General features: G+C 41.6%; 1 protein-coding gene across 3 annotated transcripts in view; it reads right to left on the bottom strand.

The window, feature by feature from the left end:
* The window catches only part of LOC103241267 (uncharacterized), a 59,785-nt gene extending 37,229 nt beyond the window's left edge, over positions 1–22,556 (bottom strand). Inside the window, exons 1-2 of one of the 3 annotated variants that reach the window (XM_073023154.1) lie at positions 21,590–22,556; positions 995–1,223 (exon numbers count right to left, since the gene is read on the bottom strand). In XM_073023154.1, coding sequence (XP_072879255.1) covers positions 995–1,200 — 206 coding nt within the window. In that variant the 5' untranslated portion in view covers positions 1,201–1,223; positions 21,590–22,556. The remainder of the gene's footprint in view (positions 1–994; positions 1,224–21,589) is intronic. The other 2 variants (XM_073023152.1, XM_073023153.1) reach the window with 2 other exon arrangements.
* Positions 22,557–27,682: the final 5,126 nt, after the last annotated feature.

The raw sequence follows: 27,682 nt of genomic DNA, 5'->3' as shown, positions 1-27,682 counted from the left end.
CTCCCGACCTCAGGAGGTCAACCTGCTTCCGTCTCCCAAAATGCTGGCTTTACAGGCGTGAGCCACCCGCCCGGCCAGCTGGGTTCATTCTTCAAATTTGCACACACTAAAGTCCACTCTTTGTGGTGTACAGATCTATGTGTAGTTGTGTGTTTCTGGGCTTTTTATTCTGTTCCAGTGGTCAATCTGCCTCTTCATATGACAGTATCACACACTTTCCTATTAGAGGATCTAGAATGTTTTTTAATACCTGGCAAGCTATTCTCACTCCACAGCTTTTTATTCCAGGGTTCTCCTAGTTGTTCTTATGTTTAATTTTTTCATATGGACTTTGGCATCAACTTTTCAAGCTCCATTAAAAAACAAAGCTTGTAGAATTTTTATAGGATTGCATTAAATTGACGGTGTTGCTAAGATTCAAACATAGGCAGTTTGCTCCAACACCTACATGAAGTTTTGGGCAAAAAAGAAAAAGTAACATTTTTGTGGTGTTATTCAGTTTTTATTAATAGAAGTCAGTTTTGTTGTTATAACTAGGCTACTTTGTATTAACCCTGGAATTGAAACTTAATATGAAAATAATTTGCATGCAAGTTTACTAATAAGGAATCAGGCCCAAATGCACTAAAAGACAGACCTGAAAATTGTGTTTAGACAACTCTGAAAATTCTTATCCCTATAATAGAAGATAATTCATCTGTGAAATGAAATCATAATCTAGAAACCCTCTGATGGCACGTACAACTTGTTTTTGGTGGAAAACTCAGTCAACTAATTCTGAAATGTTTGCATACTTAAATTATACCCCAAGTAATAAATAACAACATATTAAATAACTTTGCTTTGTGTCTGTGTGTTTTATCAATTTATTTTTTTTCTCATCCAACTTCTTTCCAAAAGCACTTAAGAAGATTATAATAAGTCTCTAGTTACACTTTCCTTCTTCTGCAAATTTGTCAGAGTGAAAATTTATTGTGTTCTTTGAAAGAATTACCTTTTGGCAACTTGCACAAAGTCTTCACAAGCTTTAGCCAGTTCCTCAGCCATCATCTCCAACGAGGCAAATACTTCATTCTCCACTTCTTTCCTCTCCATTGAGATGAGGAGATGGCAAAGCTGAACGATCATTGGTGAGATGATTCTCTCAATGCCTTTGTTCCGTATCACAGAGCTGACGTCATCCAAGAGGAAAGACTCCATCTTTCTTAGTCTGTGAACAGAAGCTGCAGCATAGTTTAACTCACACTGACTGACATGTAAACCTACTTCTCTTTGACTTGATGTTCATCTACTTTTACTTCGATGATGAGAAAGAAATCTATGAAATATCAAAGGGATAAGTTGGGGGAGATATTTTCAGGATCTCACAAGTATGGGCTAGGTTGTGGCTTAGCAGAAGCATTAAAAAATGGGACAAAGGCACAATGAGAGAGATTCAGAGGTTCAAACAATGGCGAATGGAGTCACAAACTATATGAAATTGAGGCAGTTTAAGAAATGGTTAATTTACAAAGAAACATTGGGCTTCAATTGGACTTTACATACATTTACAGAACACTCTACCAAAAAACTGCAGCACATTCTTCTCATCAGCACATGGAATATTCTCCCACACAAACCTATATCAGGCCACAAAACAAATTTTTCTTTTTTCTTTCTTTCTTTCTTTATTTTTTTTTTGTTTTGTTTTTGAGACGAAGTCTCGCTCTTGCCCCCCAGGCTGGAGTACAGTGGTGCGATCTCAGCTCACTGCAAACTCTGCCTCCTGGGTTCAAGCAATTCTCCTGCCTCAGCCTCCCTAGTAGCTGGGATTACAGTCTCCTGCCACCACGCCTGGCTGAATTTTGTATTTTTAGTAGAGACGGAGTTTCGCCATGTTGGCCAGGCTGGTCTCAAACTCCTGACCACAGGTGATCCACCCACCTTGGACTCCCAAAGTGCTGGGATTACAGGCGTGAGCAACACGGCCAAAACAAATTTTTAAGAATTAAAATCATATGAAGTTCTTCTCAGACCACAGTGGAATAAAAACTAGAGATAAATACCAAGAGGAACTTTGGAAACTATACAAGTATGTGGATATTAAACAACATGCTTCTGAATGATGATTGCATCAGTTAAGAAACTAAGATGGAAATGTAAAAAAAAATTATTTTTTATTTTTTTGAGACGGAGTTTTGCTCTTGTTGCCCAGGCTGGAATGCAATGGTGTAATCTTGGCTCACCACAACTCTGCCTCCCAGGTTCAAGTGATTCTGCTGCCTCAGCCTCCCAAGTAGCTGGGATTACAGGCATGCGCCATCACACCCGGCTAATTCTGTATTTTTAGTAAAGATAGGATTTCTTCATATTGGTTAGGCTGGTCTCAAACTCCAGACCTCAGGTGATCCACCCACCTTGGCCTCCCAAAGTGCTGGGATTACAGGTGTGAGCCACCGCGCCTGGCCAGAAATTTAAAAATTTTTTGAAATAAATAAAAATGAAAACAAAACATACCGAAACCTGTGGGATACAGCAAAAGCAGTGCTGAGTAAAGTTTATAGTATTAAATGCCTACATCAAAAAAAAAGAAAGATTACAAGTTAACAACCTAACGTCACTCATCAAGGCGCTATAAAAGCAAGAACAAACCAAATGTAAAGTTAGCAGAAAAAAGAAATAACAAAAATCAGAGCAGAGCTAAATGAAATACAAACAAAAAAATACAAAGGATCGATGAAATGAAAAGTTCATTTTTCAAAAAGATAGACTGATAAACCACTACCTAGACTAACCAAGAAAAGAGAAAATCTGAATAAACAAAATCAGAAAAGATAAAGGAGACATTACAACCGATACCACAGAAATACAAGAGATCATCAGAGACTATTATGAACAACTATATGCGTACAAACTAGAAAACTTAGAGGAAATGAATAAATTCCTAGAAACATGCAACTTCCCAATATTGAATCAGGAAGAAATAGCAAACCTAAATAGATGAAAAATGAATAGCTAGATTAAATCAGTAATAAAAGATCTCCCAAGAAAGAAAAGCCCAGGACCAGATGGATTCATAGCTGAATTTTATCAAATGTACAAAGAAGAACTAATACAAGTCCTCCTGAAACTGTTCCAAAAAAAAAATTGAGGAGAAATGAGTTCTCTCTAACTCATGCTATGAGACCAGTAATACCTTATATCAAAATCGGACAGACCATGACACATAAGGAATGAAAACTCCACACCAATATCCCTGATCAACATAGACGCAAAAATTTTCAAAAGATACTAGCAAACCAAATCCAACAGCACATCAAAAAAGTAATAACCCATGGTCAAGTGGGATTCATCCCAGGGGTGCAAAGGATGCTTCAACATGTGCAAATCAATAAATAAATGTGATGCATCTTATCAACAGAATTAGACGATTAACCATATGATCAGCTCAATAAATGCAGAAAAAGCATTTGATAAAATTCAGCATCTCTTCATGATAAAATCCCTCAATAAACTAGGTATAGAAGGAACATACTCCGAATTAATAAAGGCCATATATGACAAACCCACTGCCAATATCATACTGAATGGGGAAAAACTGAAAGCATTCTAAGTACTGAAACAAAACAAGGTTGCCTACTTTCACCACTCCTATTCAACATACTAATTAGTACTGAAAGTCCTAGCCAGAGCAATCAGGCAAGAGAAAGAAATAAAAGACGTCCAAATTGTAAAAGAAGGCAAAATATTCCTGTTCACTGACAATATGATTGTATATCTAGAAAAACCTAAAGACTCCGCCAAAAAACTCTTAGACTTGATAAATGAATTCAGTAACACTTAAGAATACAAAATCAATGTATAAAAATCAGTAGTGTTTCTGTACACTAATAAGGATCTCGCTGAGGACCAAATCAAGAAGGCAATCCCATATATAATAGCTGCAAAAATAAAATAAAATAAAATACCAAGTAACCAAGGAGGTGAAAGATCTAAACAAGGAAAACTACATAACTCTGACGAAAGAAATTGTAGATGACACAAACAAATAGAAAGATAACCTGTGCTCATGGATCAGAATTAATATAATTAAAATGACCATGCTGCCCAATGCAATCTACATATTCAATGGGATCTCTATCAAAATGTCATTTTTCAGAGAATTAGAAAAAAACATGCTAAAATTAACATGCAACCAAAAAAGAGCTGGACTAGCCAAAGCAATTATAAAACAACAACAACAAAGCTAAAGGTGTCATATTACCAGAATTCAAATTATACTACAAGGCTGTAGTAACCATAACAGCATGATACTGGTACAAAAACAGACACATAGATCAATGGAATAGAAAAGAGAATCCAGAAATGAAGCCACATATTACAGCCAACTGATCTTTGACAAAATCCACAAGAACATACAGTAGAGAAAGGACACCCTTTTCAATAAATGATGCTGGGATAATTGGATAGGCACCTGCAGAAGAATGAAACTGGACCACTATCTTTTACCATATAAAAAAATCAGCGCAAGATGAATTAAAGATTTAAATGTAAGACTGGAAACTACAAAAGCACTAGAAGAAAATCTGGGGAAAACTCTTCTGGACATTGATCTAGGCAAAAAATTGATGACAAAGACCTCAAAAGCACAGACAACACAAGTCAACAAATGTGACTTAATTAAACTAAAAGGCTTCTGCACAGCAAAAGAAATAATCATCAGAGTGAACAGACAACCTGCAGAATGGGAGAAAATGTTTGCAAACTATGCATGACAGGGGACTAATGTCCAGAATTTACAAGGAACTCAAACAACTCAACAACAACAACAAAATAGAAAACAAATAATCCCATTAAACAATGGGCCAAGGACATGAATGGACACTTTTGAAAGAAGACATACAAATGGCCAAGAGGCATATGAAAAACTGCTTACCATCACAAATCACCAGAGAAATGCTAATTAAAACCACAATGAGATATCATTTTACATCAGTCAGAATGACTATTATTTAAAACACAAAAATAACCGATGTTGGCAAGGGTATAGAGAAAAGGTCATACACTTTTGGTGAGAATGTAAATTAGTACAACCTCTATGGAAATCAGTATGGAGATTTCTCAGATAACTGAAAATAGAACTACCATTCAATCTAGCAATACCACTACTGGGCATCTACCCAAAGGAAAAGAAATCATTATATCAAAAAGATAACTGCACTCACATGTTTATCACAGCATTACTCACAATAGCAAAGATATGGAATCAGCCAGGTGCTGTGGCTTACACCTGTAATCCCAGTACTTTGAGAGTCCGAGGCAGGTGGATCACTTGAGGCCAGGAGTTGAGACCAGCCTGGCCAACACGGTGAAAACCCATCTCTGCTAACTATACAAAAAAAAAAAAAAAAAAAAAAATCAGCCAGGCATGGTGGTGCATGCCTGTAATCCCAGCTACTCTGATGGCTGAGGCACAAGAATCGCTTGAACCCAGAAGTGGGAGGTTGCAGTGAGCCAAGATCGCACCACTGCACCCCAGCCTGGGCGACAGAACAAGACTCTGTCAAAAAAAAAAAAAAAAAAAGATAGGGAATTAACCTATGTATCCATCAACAGATGATTGGTAAAGAAAATGTGGTACATATACACAACAGAATACTATTCAGTCATAAAAAGAGAATGAAATCATGTCTTTGGCACCAACATGAATGAAACTGGAAGCCATTATCTTAAGTGAAAAAAGTCAGACATAGACAGATTCTGCATGTTCTCACTTACAGGTGGGAGCTAAATAATGTGTACACATGGACATAGAGTGTGGAGTGATAGACAATGCTGACTTGGAAGAGTGAGGGGGTGGGAGGGGATTAGATGGTGAGAAATTACTTAATAGGTAAAAATGTACGTTATTCAGTTGAGGTATACCCAACAAAGCCCTGATAAGGATTTTAAAGCAGCTATCATGAACATACTTCAACAAGTAATTGAACACACTTAAATTTTAAAAATTACAATTCAAGAAATAAAGACATAGAAGGAAAAATTTTGAAATTTTAGAACTGAAAATATAATTAAAATAAATTCATTGAATGGGCTCAATAGCAGAACGGAGATGACAGAGGAAAGTCAATTAATTTGAAGACAGATTATTATAAGTTTCCCAAACTGAACAATAAAGAGAAAATGGCTGAAAAAGAAATGAACAGAGATCCAGGAACTCGTGGGACAGTAAGAAAATAACTAATATTTTCAAGGGCTGTAATAAAAGAACTGTTCATCCTAATTCTATACCCAGTGAAAATATCTTCAGGAATGAAGGGGAAATAAAAACATTTCTTGTCAAAATATAAACAAAAGTGACCCAGAAGAAACAGAAAGCCTGAATGAATTATTAGCTATAGAAAGAGGAAATAATAAAGGCCCATATTTTAAAAGGTCATAGATCCAGATGATTTTAATCCCTGAATTCTTTCTGGCCTTTAAAGAAGGAACAGTCCTTTCAATGCCTAAACTATTTCACTACTTGGAAAAGATGCAAAGCTTCATTGTTTATCTTATAAGGCTAACATTGCTTTAATTTTAAATACTAGTAAGAAATATCAAATTGTAATCAAAATATTAGAATATGAAATCCAATGATATATGGAAAAAGAATAATACTCCTTAACTAATTAGGGTTTGAGGAATGAGAGGGTGCTTCAACATTACAAACTCAACGGACCAGGATTCCTTGGAGGAATGGCTGATTCTAGGACTGTAGCAGGAAATAGGGAAGGTAAACACAGAACCTCTTGAAATGGCAGAAAATAAAGAAGTGCTCCCAAACAAAACCAAGCCCACGTTGATGGAGGTTTGTCAAAGGGACACAGGAGCAAGTGAAAGAACTTCCAGTGGCCAAAGGTGGCATGATTTGAGCAACAACATAAAGTAACATTAGATTCTAACCCAAAGTATGAAATAAATATCCATGAACAATGATTGAGCAAATAAATAAATAGGGGAGACAAATCTCCCATGCGGAAGAATTCTAGATGATTAATGTCAATATTGCACCCTCAAATAGTGGAGAGCATAACTCTCTAATCCTGAAGTGTGGGCTGTGCATAAGTGTTACAGGAAAGGGATCGGGATCCCGATCCACGCCCTAAGAGAGGATTCTTGAATCTCGCACAAGAAAGAATTCAGGACGAATCTGCAGTGCAAAGCAAAAGCAAGTTTATTAAAGAAAGTAAAGTAGTGAAAGTACAGCTACTCCATAGAGCAGGGCGTTCCTGAAAGTAAGAGGAGGAACGCTTCCACCCTAGGTACAATGCTTGTGTGTGTGTGTGTGTGTGTGTGTATGTATGTGTGTATATATGTATATATATACACACACATATACATCATATATGCATATATGTATGTATATATGATAAATACGTATGTACACACATATACACATATGCATATGTATGATAAAAAAGATCTTGGGGAGATGTGCTCTGGCACAGGGGTTTGTGATAAACGATTAATTTTCTTAATTACTATATTTTGCAAGAATCGATATTATGTTTAAAGCAAAATTAGGAATGGCCTTCTTCTCCAGATATCGGGATATCTGGACACTCCCAAGTCTGCATCTATTTAGTACACATTGTTAATCTGTTCCCTTAACCATAAACATCTAGGGGCTAGGAATTCCTCACTTTCTGGGAATGCCACCCAGCAAGTCTCAGCCTCATTTTCCTAGCCCTCACTCAAAATGGAGTCACTCCAGTTCGAACACCTCTGACATAAGGACTTCCTTCCAAAGAGTACAGTAAGGAAAGGGAAAGAAAGAGGGACTTTACTGTGGAGAAACACCATGGACACCATCTCAGCCAGGTGATCAAGGCCAGCATCAACAGGGCTAAATCTCACCAGTATCCTCAAAACTGTCAAGGTCATCAGAAACAAGAAAAGAATCTACAAAGAACTTAAACAAATTTACAAGAAAAAATCAAACAACCCCATCAAAAAGTGGGCAAAGGATATGAACAGACACTTCTCAAAAGAAGACATTTATGCAGCCAACAGACAGATGAAAAAATGCTCATCATCAGTGGCCATCAGAGAAATGCAAATCAAAACCACAATGAGATACCATCTCACACCAGTTAGAATGGCGATCATTAAAAAGTCAGGAAACAACAGGTGCTGGAGAGGATATGGAGAAATAGGAACACTTTTACACTGTTGGTGGGACTGTAAACTAGTTCAACAGTTGTGGAAGACAGTGTGGCGATTCCTCAAGGATCTACAACTAGAAATACCATTTGACCCAGCCATCCCATTACTGAGTATATACCCAAAGAATTATAAATCATGCTGCTATAAAGACACATGCACACATATGTTTACTGAGGCACTATTCACAATAGCGAAGACTTGGAACCAACCCAAATGTCCATCAGTGATAGACTGGATTAAGAAAATGTGGCACATATATACCATGGAATACTATGCAGCCATGAAAAAGGATGAGTTCATGTCCTTTGCAGGGACATGGATGAAGCTGGAAACCATCATTCTGAGCAAACTATCGCAAGGACAGAAAACCAAACTCCGCGTGTTCTCACTCATAGGTGGGAATTGAACAATGAGATCACTTGGACACAGGGTGGGGAACATCACACACTTCAGCCTGTCATGGGATAGGGGGAGGGAGGAGGGATAGTATTAGGAGATATACCTAATGTAAATGATGAGTTAATGAGTGCAGCAAACCAACATGGCACATGTATACATATGTAACAAACCTGCACGTTGTGCACATGTACCCTAGAACTTAAAGTATAATAAAAATAAATAAATACAAATATAAAAAAAAGAAAAGTCTTAGAAACTGTCACAGCCAAGCGGAGCGTAAGAACACATGACAACTAAATGTAATGTGGTGTCCTGGATGAGATCTTTGAACAGAAAATAAAATTAGGTAAAACCTAAGGAGATCTGGACAAAATATTGATGTTAGCTAATAATAACAAATCAATATTAGTTGAGTAATTGTTGCAAATATACCATACTTGTGTAAGATGTTGGTTATAGGAGATATTGAGTACAGGGCATATAGGTGCCCTTGGTACTAATTTCTTAATTTTTCTGTAAGTCCAAAACTGTCCAAAAAGTTAAGACTATTTTTTAAAAAATATTCAACTATCACAGTATATTAAATCAATAATTTAAACTAGGATAATATGATTAAATCAATAAATACTAAAAAGCCTGTTTCTGATCTTTTTTCAAAATTTCCAAGTAAAATGATTAGTCATCAAGAAAAAGCTTTATACTAAAGAGTAAAACACAGAGCCAATTTTATCTGTCAGTTTCAAGTTAGAAATATCATCTGCCACCACTATTAAACATCTTTTTTCAAAATTCTACTCAATATAATTAGATCAAAATTGAAATAATTGGAGCCAGGCATGGTGGTTCATGCCTGTATTCTCAGCACTTTGGGAGGCCGAGGTGGGAAGATCATCTGAGGTCAGGAGTTCGAGACCAGCCTGGCCAACATGGCGAAACCCCATTTCTATTAAAAAAAAAAAAAAATTAGCCAGGCATGGTGGCACGCACCTGTAATCCCAACTACTCAGGAAGCTGAGGCAGAAGAATCGCTTGAACCCAGGAGGCAGAGGTTGCAGTGAGCCCAGATTGTGCAACTGCACTCCAGGCTGGGTGACAGAGGGATACTCCATTACCCTACCCCCGCAAAAAAATTGAAATAATCCATTTAAATGTTGGAAAATAGGCAAAACCATCCAAGATAGTTTAGAAAAGAAACAAAAATAGGCCAGGTGTGATAGTTCATGCCTGTAATCCCAGCACGTTGGTAGGTCAAGTCAGGAGTTTGAGACCAGCCTGGCCAAAATGGTGAAACTCCATCTCTACCAAAAATACAAAATGCAAAAATTAGCCGGGTGTGATGGTGCACGCCTGTAGTCCCAACTACTCAGGAGGCTGAGGCAGGAAACTTGCTTGAACCTGGGAGTCAGAGCTTGCAGTGAGCCGAGATCATGCCACTGCATTCCAGCCTGGGTGACGGAGTAAGACTGTCTCCGGCGGGGGGTTGGGGAAGGAACAAAAACAATCTTAAAGGAATAAGTAAATTTGGTTAAATAGTTGCACATATTTTCTCTATGAACAAAAATCAGAAATGGAAAAGGAAAACCATGTCATTGAATAGCAACTAAATTCAACATGAAATAAAAATAACATCAAAGACATGAGTTTAACTTGAATAGAATTTTGTAGAGGATGTTAAAACTAAGTACATTGAGAGACACCGTATCTGAATGGGGAGACTCACTATCATAGGAATAAAAATCCCTCCAACATTAATAATATATGGATATTACTTTGGTTCTTACACAATGTGTTTGAGCTAGCTAAAAGGATTTCAAAAATTATATGGGAAAATAAATGCTTGAGAATCGCCAAGACACTAAGTCAAATAATAATAACGGGGAATTGCCTTTAAATCCACTATATGGTGGAGAATGCTAAATGCTCCCTACATTGGTTACCTACTTCTATGCATATACAACCTAATGTTAAAATCTCAGAGAGACCAAAGGATCACAGTCATACTCAGTCACACAAAGGTCCTTTTAAAGAGATTAAGGGTGTTGCTTTCAGATTGTCTCAAACAATTAAACCTCTAGGGAGCTTAAGAGTATTGTTCCTCAGCCTCCCAGCAGGAGCTCAAGATAGTGAAGGATTTATCCAGAGAGATCTGTAGGGTTTCATCTAATGTGGTTAACACATTAAGCGAGCACACAAAAAGACCCACAAATGTCCTGAGAAATCTGTGTCTGTCAGTTTGGAGTGGAAAAGGCAGACCCAGTACAACATAAAAAGGGACTGTTGGATCTCCAAAATTCTAGCAGGACAGGAAGCAGCTGAGAAAACAGATGCTACCTTTCCTTTCTTTTTTTTTTTTAAAAAAATGCAGGGCGCAGTGACTCATGTCTGTAATCCCAGCATTTTGGGATGCCAAGGTGGGCGGATCACAAAGTCAGGAGTTCGAGAGCAGCCTGGCCAACATGGCGAAACCCTGTCTCTACTAAAAATACAAAAATTAGCCAAGTGTGGTGGCGGGCACCTGTAATCCCAGCTACTCAGGAGGCTAAGGCAGGAGAATCACTTAAACCTGGGAGGTGGAGGTTGCAGTGAGCCCGAGATCATGCCATTGCACTCCAGCCTGGGTGACAGAGTGAGACTCTGTCTTGGAAAAAAAAAAAAAAAAGGATGATTCAGAAGGCAAAAATAGAGTCCAGAGAAGCCAAGAGCTATGGAGAATTATTTTTAGCAGGAATGAGACTGAGTTCTAAAATTTGGATTTCAGAATTGCTATGGACCAGTAACACCTGTGTGCCTCCTATTTGCCCCTTTTTTGTGTGTAGAGGTAATCTTGTGCCTGTCCCACCATCGTATACTGGGTGATAGGGTTTGGCTATATCCCCACCCAAATCTTATCTTGAATTGTAGCTCCCATAATAACCATATGTTGTGAGAGGGACTCAGTGGGAGATAATTGAATCATGGGGGTAATTTCCCCTATGCTGTTCTCATGGTAGTGAATCAGTCACATGAGAACTGACGGTTTTATAAGGGGTTTCCCCTTTCACTTGGCTCTCATTTTTTTCTTTGCCTTCCCATGTAAGACGTGGCTTTGCTCCCCCTTGCCTTCCCCCATGATTGTGAGGCCTCCCCAGCCATGTGGAACTGTGAATCAATTAAACCTCTTTCCTTTGTAAATTACCCAGTCTCAGGTATGTCTTTATTAGCAGCACGAGAACAGACTAATACATTGGGTGTGGGAGGTGGGCAGATATCTCCTCTTTAGCTTCAGAAATCCACAGATCAACTGGAACTGTGCTTAAGGAGCTGTACTAGGGGAACTACACCTAATGTATCTCAACCATACCTGGACCTGATTTAGATGATGAGATTCTGGACTCAGAGCTGATGTTATGAGGTGAGGCTTTGGGGACTCTTGGAGAGGTGTAGATGTATTTGTCACATGGGAGGGACCATGGATCACTGGGGACCAGAGAGCAGACTACGGTGGGCAGCTTGCTAGGATGGTCTCCAGTGATCTCCACTTCCTGATATTCCACCTCTTGTGTAATCCCCTCTGCTTAAGTGTGGCCTGGACCTTGTTGCTTACTTCTCATGAATAGAATATGTAAAAAGTGATGGAATATTGTTACTGGAAAGGGGTCCCGATCCAGACCCCAAGAGAAGGTTCTTGGATCTCACACGAAAAAAGAATTCGAAGTGAATTCATAGAGTAAAGTGAGAGCAAGCTTATTAAGAAAATAAAGGAATAAAAGAATGGCTACTCCATAGGCAGGGCAGTGGTGTGGGCTGCTCGACTGAGAACACTTACAGTTCTTTCTTGATTATATGCTAAACAAGGGGTGGATTATTCATGAGTTTTCCAGAAAAGGGGTGGACACTTCCCAGAACTGAGGTTTCCTCCCCTTTTTAGACCATATAGGGTAACTTCCGGACGTTGCTATGGCATTTGTAAACTGTCATGGTGCTGATGGGGATGTCTTGTAGCATGCTGATGCATTATAATTCGCATATAACGAGCAGTGAGAATGACCAAAGGTCACTTTCATTGCTATCTTGGGTTTGGTAGGTTTTGGCTGGCTTCTGTACTGCAAACTGTTTTATCAGCAAGGTCTTTGTACTTTGTGCTCTCGTCCTATGTCATCCTATGACTAAGAATGCCTAACCTCCTGGGAATGCACCCCAATAGGTCTCAGCCTAATTTTACCCTGCCCCTATTCAATATGGAGTCGCTCTGGTTCAAACACCTCTGACAATATTACTTCAAAGATTAAGTTACAAAAGGCTGTGGCTTTCTTCTTGCTTACCATCTCTTACCCTCTTTCTTGCTCACTGTAGTGAAGCCAGCAGGCGTGTTGTAAGCTGCCCAGTGGAAAAGCCTATGTAGTAAGGAACTGAGAGAGGCTTCCAGCCAACAGCGTTTGAGGAATTGAAGCTTTAGTCTAATAACCCGTGTAGAATCTGGCCAACAACCACGTGAGAGTGCTTGGAAGCTGATCTATCCCTAGTCAAGCCTGAAGGTAACTGCGGTCCTGCTGACACCTTGATTACAACCAGAGCCTGAGGATCCAACTATATTATGTCCAGATTCCTGACTCAAAGAATCTATGAGCTAATAAATGTAGGGGTTTTAAGCCACTACACTCTGGAGCAATTCGTTATGCAGCGACAGAGTGTGTAATAATTACCCTCAAACATAGCAGCTTAAAATAACAAGCATTCATTACCTCGGTTTCTGAGGCAGAGGTTGCAGTGAGCCCAGATTGTGCAACTGCACTCCAGGCTGGGTGACAGAGGGATACTCCATTACCCTACCCCCGCAAATCCAACTACAGTTTATTTGGGTGGTTCTGGCTCAGAGTGTCTCACCAGGGTGTAGTCAAGCTATCCGCCTGGGCTGCAACATCTCAAGGCCTGACTGAGGCTGGAGAATCCACTTCCAAGCTCACCGTATGGTTGTCGGGAGGCCAGACGCTCAGTTCTTTCCATATGGGTTTGTCCACAGGGCTGCCTCACAACATAGCAACCGGCTTCCCGCAGAGCAAGTGGTCAGAGAGAGATCCCAAGACTGTGGCTGCAGTCTTTTTGTGATCTATTTTCAGACGTGACATACTGTCACTCCTGCCTATGATGCTGGACACACAGATTAAACTTAGTATAACATGGGAGGGGACTACACAAGGATGTAAATACCAGGTGTCAGGGATTATCGGGGGCCACCGTAAAGGCTGGTTACCACGCTTCCTATGTCCATGTCTCTTCTTCCCATTAGTTTTATCTAAGAATAGGCCAACCTGTCAGAGATTACGATCTCTGGCCTCCTTTATAGCTAGATTGGTAGTGTGACTACATTCTGACTAAAGGCACACATATGTAATAAAATATGTGACTTTGGGGTTATGCCCTTAGAAAGGACTTTGTTTCTCTCCCCTGTTTCCCTCTCATACCATGGGCTGGAACATAGGTATAGTGAGATGATGCAGGTAACACCCTAAGAGATGGCTAAAAAAACAAAAAGGAACTTGGCGCCTTGAACTAACTCATAGGTTGGAGCAGCCTACATCACTTGCACCTCCTACCAGCTTCGGATTTGGAGAGAAATAAATCTATCTCATGTAAGTTCCTATACTTAATCATTTTTAAGTAGTTGAATATCCTAAAAAAAAACTACAATCAGCCCACTATTGAACTGACCCAAGGATATTCAGACTACAGAATCCAGATATAAATCAAGCACATTTCAGAATTTAATGTAAGACAATGGCACAGTATTTCAATGTAATGAGAAAATGATGGCTTGTTAAGTAAATTACCATGTTGATATTACCAGACAAGTTTACATTAACAAGAAACATCTTTCTGACTGTGATTCCAACCTTGCTGCCCAGTACAGTGATGGTGTTCACCTTCTTCCTGACATTTAAGAGCTGTCATGTGGTCCTTACTGTGCTGGGATCCTATGCTCCCCATCGCTAACAGGAAGTCCAGTTCTGTAACAGCGCCCCCACCATTCTCCTTGACCTTCAGAAGACATTTGCTACTGTGCCTCTCACTGATGCTGCTGCCCTCCCACCAGGGCCTTCTTAGCTCTGATAAATGGAGTGTCTTCTTGAACTCTTTGTCCATAGTTCTGGCATCTGTACTTCATTTAATGTGGGCCATTCATTTTCCCAACCTTCCAGAACCCACAGCGGTATATTAGCGCTTTCTTGTGGGGCTCATTGCAGGTGTCAAATCTTGTGTTATGTAAAAGATACCCCCACCTTGAGAAGGCTTCTGTATTAGAGTTCTCCAGAGGGGAGAACAAATATGAGAGTTTATTAGGGAAAACTGCCTCACATGATTATAAAGTGACTGTCTGCAAGCTGAGGAAAGAGACAGTAGTGGCTCAGTCCAAGTCAGAAGGCCTCAAAACCAGGGAAGCCAACAGTGCAGCTTCAGTCTGAGGCCAAAGGCCTAAGAGCTCTCAGGCAGTCACTGGAGTCTGAGGTCCAAGGGCAGGAGGAGTGGAAGCAAGTGGCCAGCATGGGAAGAAGAAAGGCATAAGACTCAACAAGCAAACTTATCCTATTTTCTGCTTTCTTCATTCTAGCCTGGCAACTAGATTGGATGGTGCCCATCCACACTGAGGGTGGGTCTTCCTCTCCCAAACCAACAACTCAAATATCAGTCTCCTCTGGCAATACCCTCACAGACACACCTAGACACATTGCCAGCTATCTAGGTGTCCTTCAGTCCAATCAAGTTGACACCTAATATGAACCATCACAGCTTCCTTATGCAGCCTCACCTTCTACACAACCTTGACTCCTAGCCATCAGGATCTATTTCTAGGTACACACTACAGTTCTCTTAATCCCTGTTATTCAGGCCTTGCTGCTCCTTTACATATAACATCTCCCTCCTTCAGCAGGGCAAGCGCATCCTGAGGTAGATCAGGCTTTGAAATTCCACTCTAGTTAATGACCTTGTAACCAGGCTGGTCTAGAATTCCTGGGCTGAAGCAATTTCACTGCCACAGCCTCCCACAGTGCTGGGATTATAGATGTGAGCAAAACTTCCAGCCAATTCTTTAGAGAAGGGGTGCACCTATGACTGTCAGTAGATAAGCCTCACAGCAGCTGGGCATGGGTGCACTGACCTGGTGAAGGGATGTGGGTAGAGAAAGAGCACTCGCCTCAGGAAGAGAACATGCTGACTGGCTAGGTATCTTCTATGTGCCCAGCCCTGCACCCAGCACTGGATGTGGCCCCACTAACCGTATCTGCTAAAAGTCAAGGAGGATGATTCTATGTTGAAAATCAGGGCTTTGTTGCAGAAGGAGGCTACCAAGAAGACAAAACAACAGATACTATTACAATAGAATTCTAGGTGCCAGATAATTTATTATAGTATGTCTGAGATGACACACAAAATCAGAGGGTCTACTATTTAAAGTAATTTTGTCATCTTTCTCTGGAGAAAAAAAACAAAGAAATTCTGCAAATTTTTAACTCCCTGATCATATTAATTAGCCAGAACAAACTAATAAAAACAACTCTTTTTTTTTTTTTTTTTTTTTTTTGAGACGGAGTCTCGCTCTGTCACCCAGGCTGGAGTGCAGTGGCCGGATCTCAGCTCACTGCAAGCTCCGCCTCCCAAGTTCATGCCATTCTCCTGCGTCAGCCTCCCATAGAAACAACTCTTTGGCTAAGCAGCATCGCCACTGAGTTTACGTCTCAGAAGCATCACAAATAAAGGGACTGCTCTCCAAAAAGTAAATGATAATCAATCTCAAGACATCACTGGCTGAAGTGAGCACAGATTTATGACCACGTCTTGGTTAGTTCTGCCCCCAAGGCAAAAAGCAGTCCCCCGAGATCAGCTTCCAATGTCACACACCTCCCATCCCCTCATCAGCCCAGGGCAACTTCCCTTTGTTTGGATGATACACAGCCAAAAATGAACCTCTCATCCAGGCTATTCATGAACTCTTATCAGGGAAACTTTCCCATCCTGGTTTAGTAAACTGCTATTCAACTGACTTTTCTGGCCTTCTGATTCCAACTGTATGGCCTTAAAACATACACACGCACACAATGCAAGGGATTGTGACTCTCCATTACTGGAGTAGCTGGTTTCAGCCTTCTGTATGTTCTTTGATTTCGTCATGTGTTTGTGTGTGTGTTTCAATTTCTCAGTAGAGATCAAAGATCAAAGAGCCACCCTGAAACTGCACCCACAACCTTAGCAAATATCACATATCAAGAACAATAGTGCATTCCAGGGGTAATGACAAAGATGAGTGCCATCCTCAAAAACAAAACATCTGGCCAGGCGCTGTGGCTCACGCCTGTAATTCCAGCACTTTGGGAGGCCGAGGCGGGTGGATCACGAGGTCGGGAGGTCGAGACCATCCTGGCTAACACGGTGAAACTCCGTCTCTATTAAAAATACAAAAAACTAGCTGGGCGTGGTGGCGGGCGCCCGTAGTCCAAGCTACTCGGGAGGCTGAGGCAGGAGAATAGCATGAACCTGGGAGGCGGAGCTTGCAGTGAGCTGAGATCAGGCCACTGCACTCCAGCCTGGGCAACACAGCAAGACCCCATCTCAAAAAAAAAGATCCATCACTGATGGTTCCCGTTATGTTCCCAAGTAATTTACCAGATTGATTCCTGCACACCTGGATTCAAGGTGTATCACAGTGGCCAGCTGCAACATTAACCAAGACATAACCTCAAATGGAGCTACTATAACAATGTAGTATCCCTACTATTAAAGCACATTAACACAGCTGCTAGTAATCTAGTATGTGGCTACAGATCTGGCAAAGGAGGTTTTCTCCTACTCAACAGGAAGATCAGAAATAGTTCACATTCATAGCTTTCATTCACGTTCTTGCCCAGGGGCTATGTTTCTTTGGTTTTGTTTTTGTTTGTTTGTTTTGTTTTGTTTTTTGTTTTTTGTTTTTGAGGTGGAGTCTTGCTCTGTCACCCAGGCTGGAGTGCAGTGGCTGGATCTTGGCTCTGCAAGGATCCAGGTTCACGCCATTCTCCTGCTTCAGCCTCCCGAGTAGCTGGGACTACAGGCGCCCGCCACCACGCCCGGCTAATTCTTTGTATTTTTTGGTAGAGACGGGGTTTCACCATATTAGCCAGGATGATCTCCATCTCCTGACCTCGTGATCTGCCCACCTCGGCCTCCCAAAGTGCTGGGATTACAGGCATGAGCCACCGCGCCCGGCCACCCAGGGGCTATGTTAATTCTCCTGATCTCTGTCTCACTGTGACCAAAAGAGAGCTGGACCATCTGGGACATTCCTCCAAATGTCACATTGGTCCACTTTATTGATGACAACACATTAATTGGACCTGATGAGCATGAGCTGGCAAGTACTCGGGATGCCTTTGTGAAACATACGCACTTCATGAGGGTGGGAAGTAGGTCCCATAAAGATTCAGGGGTTTGCACAGTGATGACAATTTTAGGAGTCTAAAAGTGTGGGACATGTCAGGACGGGCCCTCCAAAGCAGGAACAAGTTTTTCACCTTGAACATCTTACTACTAAAGAAAGAGGCGCAGTGCTTGGTAGACCTCTTTTGGTTTTGAAGGTGGACTATTTCACACTTGGGAATATCATTCCAACCCATTTATCGGATATTAGTAACAAGCTGTTAGTTTTGACAGACGCTCCGAGCAGAAAAGGGTACTGCAGCATATTTGGGCTATAATATAGACAGAACTGCTGCCTAGGCCAAGTGAATGGACATATCTCATGGATTAGAATTAGAAAGTGATACCATGTGGAACCCCAATAGGAAAATCTCAGCATAGACATACAGGGTTCAGCAGCAAGTTATGTATCCGCAGCAGAGAACTAGACATCATTTAAAAAACAGCCCCTCACATGACCAGGGTGTGGTGAGATGGTGCATCTGACTCTGGGGCATGAAGTGATCATGTGGTCAGAACTGCCCATCATGAACCGCATGCTGTCAGACCCAGAGTCATATGGTTTAGCAGAGCCTGCAGCAATCCACTGAAAGGTGGAAATGGCACATCCAAGATCACGTTCAAGCAGATCCAGAACAAATAACTAAGCTGCATGAGCAAGGAGCCAGACACTCACATGATCCACTTTTTCTCAGCTCATCTCACATAGCAACATGGGTCAATTATCAACAGATGACAGAAAGACAAAGGGTCTGAGTGTGATTCAGGGATGGCTTGGCTCAGTACATTGGTACCAGCTGAAAAGGCACTGCTATTGCATGGTTGACCCACTCAGAGACAAGAGGGATGAGGAGAATCCCTCCAGGGGGCAGACATTCAGGCTATGCAATTGGTCATACACTTTGGGTGGAGACAGAAGTAACCTGTATTAGTTCATTCTCATGCTGCTAAAAAGAACTGCTCAAGACTGGGTAATTTATAAAGGAAAGAGGTTTAATTGACTCACAGTTTCACATGGCTGGGGAGGCCTCAGGAAACACAATCATGGAGGAAGGGGAAGCAAACACATCCTTCTTTACTCGATGGCAGGAAGGAGAAGTGCCAAGCAGAAACCCCTTATAAAACCATCAGATCTCATGAGAACTCACTCACTATCACGAGAACAGCGTGGAGGTAACTGCCACCATGATTCAATTACCTCCAACTGGGTCCCTCCCATGACATGAAGGGATTACAGGAACTACAATTCAAGATGAGATTTGGATGGGGACACAGCCAAACCATACCATAACCCAAAGTAAGAATATACATCCTCTCACAGGCAGTGATGAATGACTTGACTGGTGGATTAGGGGAGTGGAAGGAGCAGCATAGCAAGATCAAGGGAGAAGGAGGTCTGGGGAAGAGGTGTATTGTTGGACCTATTGGAGTGGACATCAAGAATGAGGGTCTTTGTAGCACATGTTAATGCTCACAAAGGACCATCCATTGTGGATGAGGTATTAAGCCAATACATGGATTGAGTGACTCAACTAATTGATGCCCACCAGCCTCTGCCCTCAGTCATCCTGGTACTTCCATCATGGCCTCAGGAAGAAAATAGCCATGAAGGCATAGATAGAGGCTGTGCAGAGGCCCAAAAACACAGGCTCCTCTTACCACGACTGGTGTAATTGTCCAGCCTGTCAGCAACAGAGACAGATGCTGAGCCACCTGTACTTTCCCTTGTGGCAACCAGCCAGGGACTTGGTGGCAAGTTTATTACAAGGGACACTTGCTACTCTGGAAAGGGCAGCAATTCATCCTGACTGGAATTGATACGAGTTCTGGGTGAGGGTTTGGCTTTCCTGCCCGCAGAGCCAGAGCCAGCATCACTATTTGAGAACTCACAGTGGGAATGATTTACAGATATGAGATTCCACAAAACCTGGCTTCAAACAAGGGACCCACTGGATGACAAGGGAGGTGCAGCCATGGGCCCATGACCACAGGATCCACTGTTCCTAACATGTACTGCATCCTCCAGAAGCTTCCAGCCTGACACAGCAGTGGAATGGCCTCTTAAAGATGCAGTTGAGGTGCTGACCTGGAGATGACGCCCTATGAGGATGGGGTGCTATTCTTCAAGATGCAACACACTCCTTAAACCAACAACCATTAGATATGCAGTGTTCCTGAGAGGTAGAATTCATTGAAATGGGGACTAAATGGTGGAGAGGGGAATGGCCTTTCTCACCATCCCACTTGGGGAATTTGTGTTTCTGTTCCTCACTAACTTTAGATTCTGTGGTACTGGAAGCCATGGATTCTGAAAAAAGCATGCTTTATCAGGGGGTATAGGAAGAGTCTCACTAAACTTATAGTAGATGCCATGGTGCCCACTCAGGGTCTCTTCACCAGCCCGTGCACCTAATGCTGCAATATAGGCTGCTAACAGCTCACATCTGCCCCCTCTCCAGGGAATTCCCCTGAGATGATACAGCTACTTTCCCCGGGGAGCGATCTTTCCTCTAGGGGCAGACTACAGCCAATGACCAAATGAAATAGATTATAAAAGGTAAGCCCTTGCCTTTAAGGGAGGCCAACTATGATGCAATTTGTCCTCAATGCTTATATCTTGTGGATCGGACCAGGCTAGACTTGACCTGACACCACATCCTTGCTTAACTCCTTCCCCTGCCCTGTCCTGTTTCTCCCCTTCCCCTGTAGGTTTTTCCTGAAGGGCACTTCTTCAATACATCATGTGCCCCCAAACCACTGTCTCAGGCTCTGCTTCCAGGGACCCTTCCCCTGGCTACATGGATTGCATCAGGGAAGACAGATAATCTCAGCTTGTCCAAATAGGATTGACCCCAGAAATCTGTTGAGAGTCAGGTTACATGCCTGGAGGTGCTGACAGCCACTTTGCCCCCATGATGAGGGCCTGCCTGTGGATAGAACAAGCACTAAGGAGAGTGTAGTGAGAGACAGACAGAGAGACCAAGTCCTGAGGACATCGCTTATGCTCCTAGATTTAGGCAAGCATTTGTCCTTCAACACATACTTTTTTCTTCTACTTAAACTATTTTGATTGTGTTTGGGAGGCCCAACTGGCACACCTGCACCCCACCCCCCGCCATCTCTCTGGGACATTCCTTTCTGCACAGCTACAGGTGATCGACATGAAGTGCTTATAGAGCTGAAAGGAGGACATGTAGAATCCTAACACACTTTAATTATCCAAAAACAGAGGTAGTTGTATCTAGTACTGTTTTTGTTTACTTTAGTAGATCTTGTCTTTCGTTTTTAAATGGCTAACTCACACAATGTTTTTTAGCATGAACTCTATTAATGAAACATATTAAGACACCAAAATATATTATAAAACAAACGATCCCAGTTAACAAAGACCTTAACGCATAGGGAAAAGAGGAATGTGATTATTCCTATTTCCGAATACATCTAGAGATCAGCCAACGTCATCACATTCAGAGCATAAATTGTAGAAATCCCATAATCCACCTTTGATTGACAATCATGAGAGAGTAGCCAACCATAGAGAATCAACAAGGAGAAAAACATGGACAGTTTTACTTACCTTGTTGGGAAGACACTTTTCACCCTCCAAAGGAAAGAACAAATAATTGGATTCACCCTAAATGTAAGAAATCCAGATGGTTTATCAAGCCACAGAAATCCATGTCCATCTGTGTAGTAGAGTTCCAGACTGTGGCATCCCCCAGCCACTGTTAGCTGACTCTGCTGCTGATGTCGCAGAGAGTATTGCTAAGAAGCAGACATCATAATTTATGCATGGAGCTAAGACAGGTCTACTGTTTCTGCTGTACTGAAGGTCCTGCTTATTCACAGAAATAAGAACTGGACTAGAGTCTGTAAAAGAAGTTAAAAGTTTTAATCAATTCAGGCATAAAAATAAGGTTCAACTGTGAGTCTTCAAAAAGTCCTGTTGTGGGAAACTGAAAGGAAATTAGGCTGGCCCTGGAACTAATGAAACCAAATGATGAATTGCCAACCACTTTAATTTGACTTTTTCTTTCCAGTTATCTCCTGTGTGGATTTTCATAAGAATTTGATTCCTGAGTGAATATTCAGTCTGCTATTTCAATAATTCAGGCTGCTGGAACAATAAAAGGAACGGGTGCTTAAATTGGAGAGAAAATTGATTTAAAGACATATTTGATATGTATTGTGTCTCAAGTGTTTTCCATACGTAATTTCATTTTTTTCCCCAGGATGATTTCATTAGATAAGTCTTTTTTTAAATTGACAGGTAAAAATTGTATATATTCATGGTGTACAACGTGGTGTTTTTATGTTTTTTGTTTTTGTTTTTGTTTTTGTTTTTGTTTTGAGACAGAGTTTCGCTCCTGTTGCCCAGACTGGAGTGCAATGGCACAATCTTGGCTCGCCGCAACCTCCGTCTCCCGAGTTCAAGTGATTCTCCGGCCTCAGCCTCCTGAGTAGCTGGGATTACAGGCATGCGCCACCATGCCCGGCTAATTTTGTATTTTTAGTAAAGACAGGGTTTCACCATGTTGGCTAGGCTGGTCTCAAACTCCCGACCTCTGGTTATCCGCCTGCCTTGGCCTCCCAAAATGCTGGGATTACAGGTGTGAGCCACCGCACCAGGCCACATGGTGTTTTAACATATGTACACACTGTGGGATGACTAGGCCATTTAGCATGTGCATTATTAGATAAATATTATTACCTTCACTCTACAGATGAGGAAACCAAAGCTCATGGAGGCTCACAGTTGTGCCCATAATTTCAGAGCTGATAAGTAGATTAAGACTGGATTCAAATCTATACCAACGTGATACTAAACTCTGGTCTTTTGTGTGTATGTGTGAGGGTGAGGAACATCAGGGCATATGAATGGTGCCAAATCTTTGAGGATTATTTCCTATTCAATTATCATCCATTCCTTGACTTGCAATACGTTTTAAATATTACAGTGTTTGAGGTGTGTCTGGTCAGGAAATCAGAAACTACCACTCAAGGTATTTGAGAGGTTGCAGTGAGCCGAGATGGCGCCATTGCACTCCAGCCTGGGTAACAAGAGCGAAACTCCATCTCAAAAAAAAAAAAAAAAAAAAAAAAAATTGTTGGAAAGGCTGAAGGATTGAAAGGGGAAATGAGATTACCCCAAAGATCAGTAACTGCAGGGTGCTACCATCCACCTAACCTGGAGAAAGAAAAGGAAAGGTGTTTTCCAGGACCCACAGTCACCGGGCTACTGAGGCTGCTGGGATACACTGCTGCCTCAAGAATAAAAGAAAAAGCCTGTGGCTTTCATCATCTTCCAATTTACTGCCAGTGACTCCTACTGGCAGAACTTAAAATCAACTGAAAAGAAAGTCTAGGAAATGTGGTTTGCAGGCTTCCAGCTGCCTTGTGATGCAGAGATGCATGCAGGGGGCGCGAATGGAGTTAAGAGCCAGTAGACAACTGATTGGCACACCTGGGAAATAGTTTTCCACCCCCCACCAAAAAAAGAGAAAACCTTTTAATTTTGAAATAGCAGAAAATTGCAAAAAAAAAAAGAAAAGGCCAGAAGGTCACATAGGTCACATATACCCTTTGCTCAATTTTCCCCAGTGGTAACATCTTGCATAGCTATTGTACAATATCAAAACTAGGAACGGACCTTGGAGGCAGATGAGCATTAGGGAAAAACTAGGTAAAAGAGATGTTGATGCCTTTGACTTTTCCTTGGGTCAATACATGTTGGAACCAGCTCAGGTGATATTTTCAGTTGCCTTCAATTCTAAATCTGAATCAAAGCCGATTTCTTCTGAGAAATTTTTCCTGATTATTCCCCTTGCCCCACATTCCTCTTTCCTTAGCACCTCTAGTCATTATCGCTTAAGGGAGTGGGGAGGGCAAATTATCTCAAATTTGTATTTTCATTTGTAATTTTTCTCTAATTGTTCCCTTTGTGCGTGCTTCATCTTGCTCACTAAACTATAAATTGCTTGGGTTCTGAGATTTTTGTTCTTTGTTACCACTATTGCCCTAGCATACTGAGAGTGGTTAGGAGCATGGACTTTGGAGTCAAAAGAGGTTGGGACCAACTTCTGAGCAAGTTACTTCACTTCTCAAGGCCTCATTTTCTCCTTTGTGATATGTATAGAATAGTAATGGTATTAACCTCATGGGTCGATAGTAAGGATTAATTGGAAAAGTATTTGTAAGGTGCCTAGCACAGTGCCTGGCACATATTAGCTACTGAATAATAACAGAATATTATTGTAATTGTTACAACATGGCATCTGATTTCCCCAGAGAGAGTTATGACAGAGGGGGAGAGGGATGGAGGAGAGAGAGAGAGGGAAATAGGGCCCACAATGTATTTTCTAACCTAATCTTGGAAGCAACCTATCTCACTTCACCATATTCTGTCACAAACACTAATATGCTTATAATGTGGAAAGGGACACAAAGCTGTGAATACTAGGAGATGGAATCTCTGAGGCCAACTTAAAGGCTGGCTGCCCCGACCCCCATGAAACTGGGCTGCTGTTGGTTGGTAATTTGTGCTCGGTACAAGGTTGGCTTATCTGGCCCTCTTTGTCTGGCACCATGCCCAGTTGTGGCAAATCAGCAACACTGTGGCTTATATGTTATTCTTTCTCTTTAATGACGTGGATTTACCTTTTCCACAGGTTAAGAACAGTCTGAGACCAGGCTTGGGAGCCCTTGCCTGTAATCCTAGCACTTTGGGAGGCCAAGGTGGGTGGGTCGCTTGAGTCCGGGAGTTCGAGAATAGCCTGAGCAACATGGGGAAACCCTACGTTTTCAAAAAAACACAAAAATTAGTCAGACACAGTAGTGTGTGCCTGTGGTCCCAGCTATTCAGAAGCCTGAGGTGGGAGGATCACTTGAGCCCAGGGGTAGAGGCTGCAGTGAACTGAGATCTTGCTACTGCACTCCAGCCTGGGCAACGGAGACCCTGACTCAAACACACACGCGTGTGCACACACACACACACACACCCCCACACACCAGTCTGAATCAACAAACCTTTAGGTAGACTGAAAAAAAAGACAGAATAAATAAAATCAGAAACAAAAAAAGGGGATATACCAACTGAGACCACAGAAATACAAAGGATCACTAAAGACTGTTACAGGCAACTATACACCAACAAATGGGAAACCACAGAAGGAATGGATAAAGTCAAAGTCCTGGACACATACAGTCTACCAAGACTGAACCATGAAGTAGAAAACGTCAACAAACCAATGATGAATGTAACAGAATCAAAGCTGTAATAAAAAGTCTCCCACCAAAGTAAAGTCCAAGACCTAATGGCTTCATGGCTGAATTTTACCAAACACTTAAAGAAGAACAAATACCAATTCTACTCAAACTCTTTTTAAAAACTGAAGAGGAGGGAGTACTTCCAAAATCATTCTACCAGGCCAGCATCACCCTGATACCAAAACCAGACAAGGACACACAACAACAACAAAAAGCTACAGGCCAATATCACTAATGAACATAGATGCAACAATCCTCAACAAAATAGTAGCTAACTGAATGAAACAACACATTAAAAAGATCATTTACCATGATCAAGTGGGATTCATGCCAGAGATGCAAGGATGGTTCAACATCAAAATTTGTGATTTGTATCACAAATCAACAAACGTGGTACATCACATTGACAGAACAAAGGACAAAAACCATATGATCATATAAACAAATGCTAAAAAAAAAAAAAAAAAAAAAAAGCATTCAATAGAATTTAACAATCCTTTATGATAAAAAAAAACTTCAACAAACTGGGTATGGAAGGAACATACCTCAAAATAATAAAGGCCATATATGACAAACCCACAACCAACATCATACTGATTGGGGAAAAATTGAAAACCTTTCTCTACATAGTGAGATGTGAGGGGTTTCAGGAAGCATTCCTGTTCCCACAACCATCACCCCAAACCAGAATTCCAGCAGCCAAAACTGTGGGAATATGTGCTCCTCCAATTAAAAGTTCCTCTGTCTAGGCCGAGCACGGTGGCTCTTGCCTACAATCCCAACACTTTGGGAGGCCGAGGTGGGCAGATCACCTGAGGTCAGGAGTTCGAGACCAGCCTGGCTAACATGGTGAAACCCCATCTCTACTAAAAATACAAAAATTAGCCGGGTGTGGTGGCATGTGCCTGTAGTCCCAGCTACTCAGGAGGCTGAGGCAGGAAAATCACTTGAACCCAGAAGGTAGAGGTTACAGTGAGCCGAGATCATGCCATTGTGCGCCTGAGCGAAACAGCAAGACTCTGTCTCAAAAAAAAAAAAATTTCCTCTCTCTGGCATGCACTAAAATCATAAGCTATGTGAGGACAAGGACTTTGTCTTAATCCTCCACCCCTACAACACTGTCTGGAACAAGTACATGTTAAATGTTGAATGAATGATGCATGCCTTATGAGTAAGTCATTCCGAAAGTCTCTGTTGACAATCCTTACTGCTAGGAAAAATAATGCACCCGTCACTGAACCTCAGCATTAATAAGTTTACTCAAATGGAAAATCTTTTTGTCCTAGTTTTGAGAAATACTTGGAGGGACATAAAGTCAAGGCACCTGCCTCAAGGGACCTTACAACCTAGTACATCTATGTGGTGTCTGTTGGCTTCCTGGGTGAGCTGCTGAGAGCAGTGAAGAAGGGTGACAGAACACAAGCAGATTGGTTCAGTAAATATTGATACGTTATGTCACATATTATATATATTAAGCGGCAGAGACGTCTTGGCACCTGTCTCAACATAAAGAACAAAGAAACAACCCCATGCATTACCAACCATTGATAAACTTTGTGGCGTCCTCCAATCCTTCTGTTCCATAGACATGATTGAAACACACCACCCCAAGTCCTCCTGTTCCCATTTCCATTGCTCTGTATGATCCTTTCCACAGTTGGAAGTAAGTAACTTCCTTGTCTGTGTTCATGGGTCATGACCTGCATACTCATCTCACTCTCAGAATTAGGTGTAATACTCATCTCACTCTCAGAGTCAGTTGTAATCTGATGGGGGGAAGCTGTCCTGTGCAGAGCTTGCCTGGCTGTCTTAAAAGGACAGTACCTGGGACACTCAGTGGGGCCCTGGTGATGTGGGGTAAGTGAGAGAAAGTGTTAAAAGATGTGTGAAGGCCAGGTGCAGTGGCTCACGCCTGTAATCCCAGCACTTTGGGAGGCTGAGGGGGGTAAATTGCTTGAGCCCAAAAGTTTGAGACCAGTCTGGGCAACATGGTGAAATCCCATCTCTACAAAAAAAATTAGCCAAGCGTGGTGGTGCATGCCTGTCCCAGCTACTTAGGAAGCTGAGGTAGTATCACCTGAGCCCAGGGAGGTCGAGGCTGCAGTGAGAGTGAGCCATGATGGCACCACTGCATTCCAGTCTGGGTGACAGAATGACACCCTGTCTCAAAAAAAAAAAAAAAAGTATGCATATATATGTGTGTGTGTTTGTGTGTGTGTGTGTCTGTGTGTGTGTGTAGTTGAATTTCACCAACTTAACTATGTGCCTGGGGCAGTCCCTTTTGCATAGAAAATGAAAATATTCCTGCTCACCAGCAGGGATACCCCCACTCCACAGGCTGCTTTCCTCCTAACAGAAAGGTATTTTTACTCTATTATATAAGTGCAGCATCTAAACTTGGTAA

The sequence above is a fragment of the Chlorocebus sabaeus genome, chromosome 14 (assembly GCF_047675955.1).
Source record: "Chlorocebus sabaeus isolate Y175 chromosome 14, mChlSab1.0.hap1, whole genome shotgun sequence".
Lineage (NCBI taxonomy): Eukaryota > Metazoa > Chordata > Mammalia > Primates > Cercopithecidae > Chlorocebus > Chlorocebus sabaeus.
The sequence above is the reverse complement of the archived record's forward strand: the minus strand, read 5'-3'. Positions and strand labels throughout refer to the sequence as shown.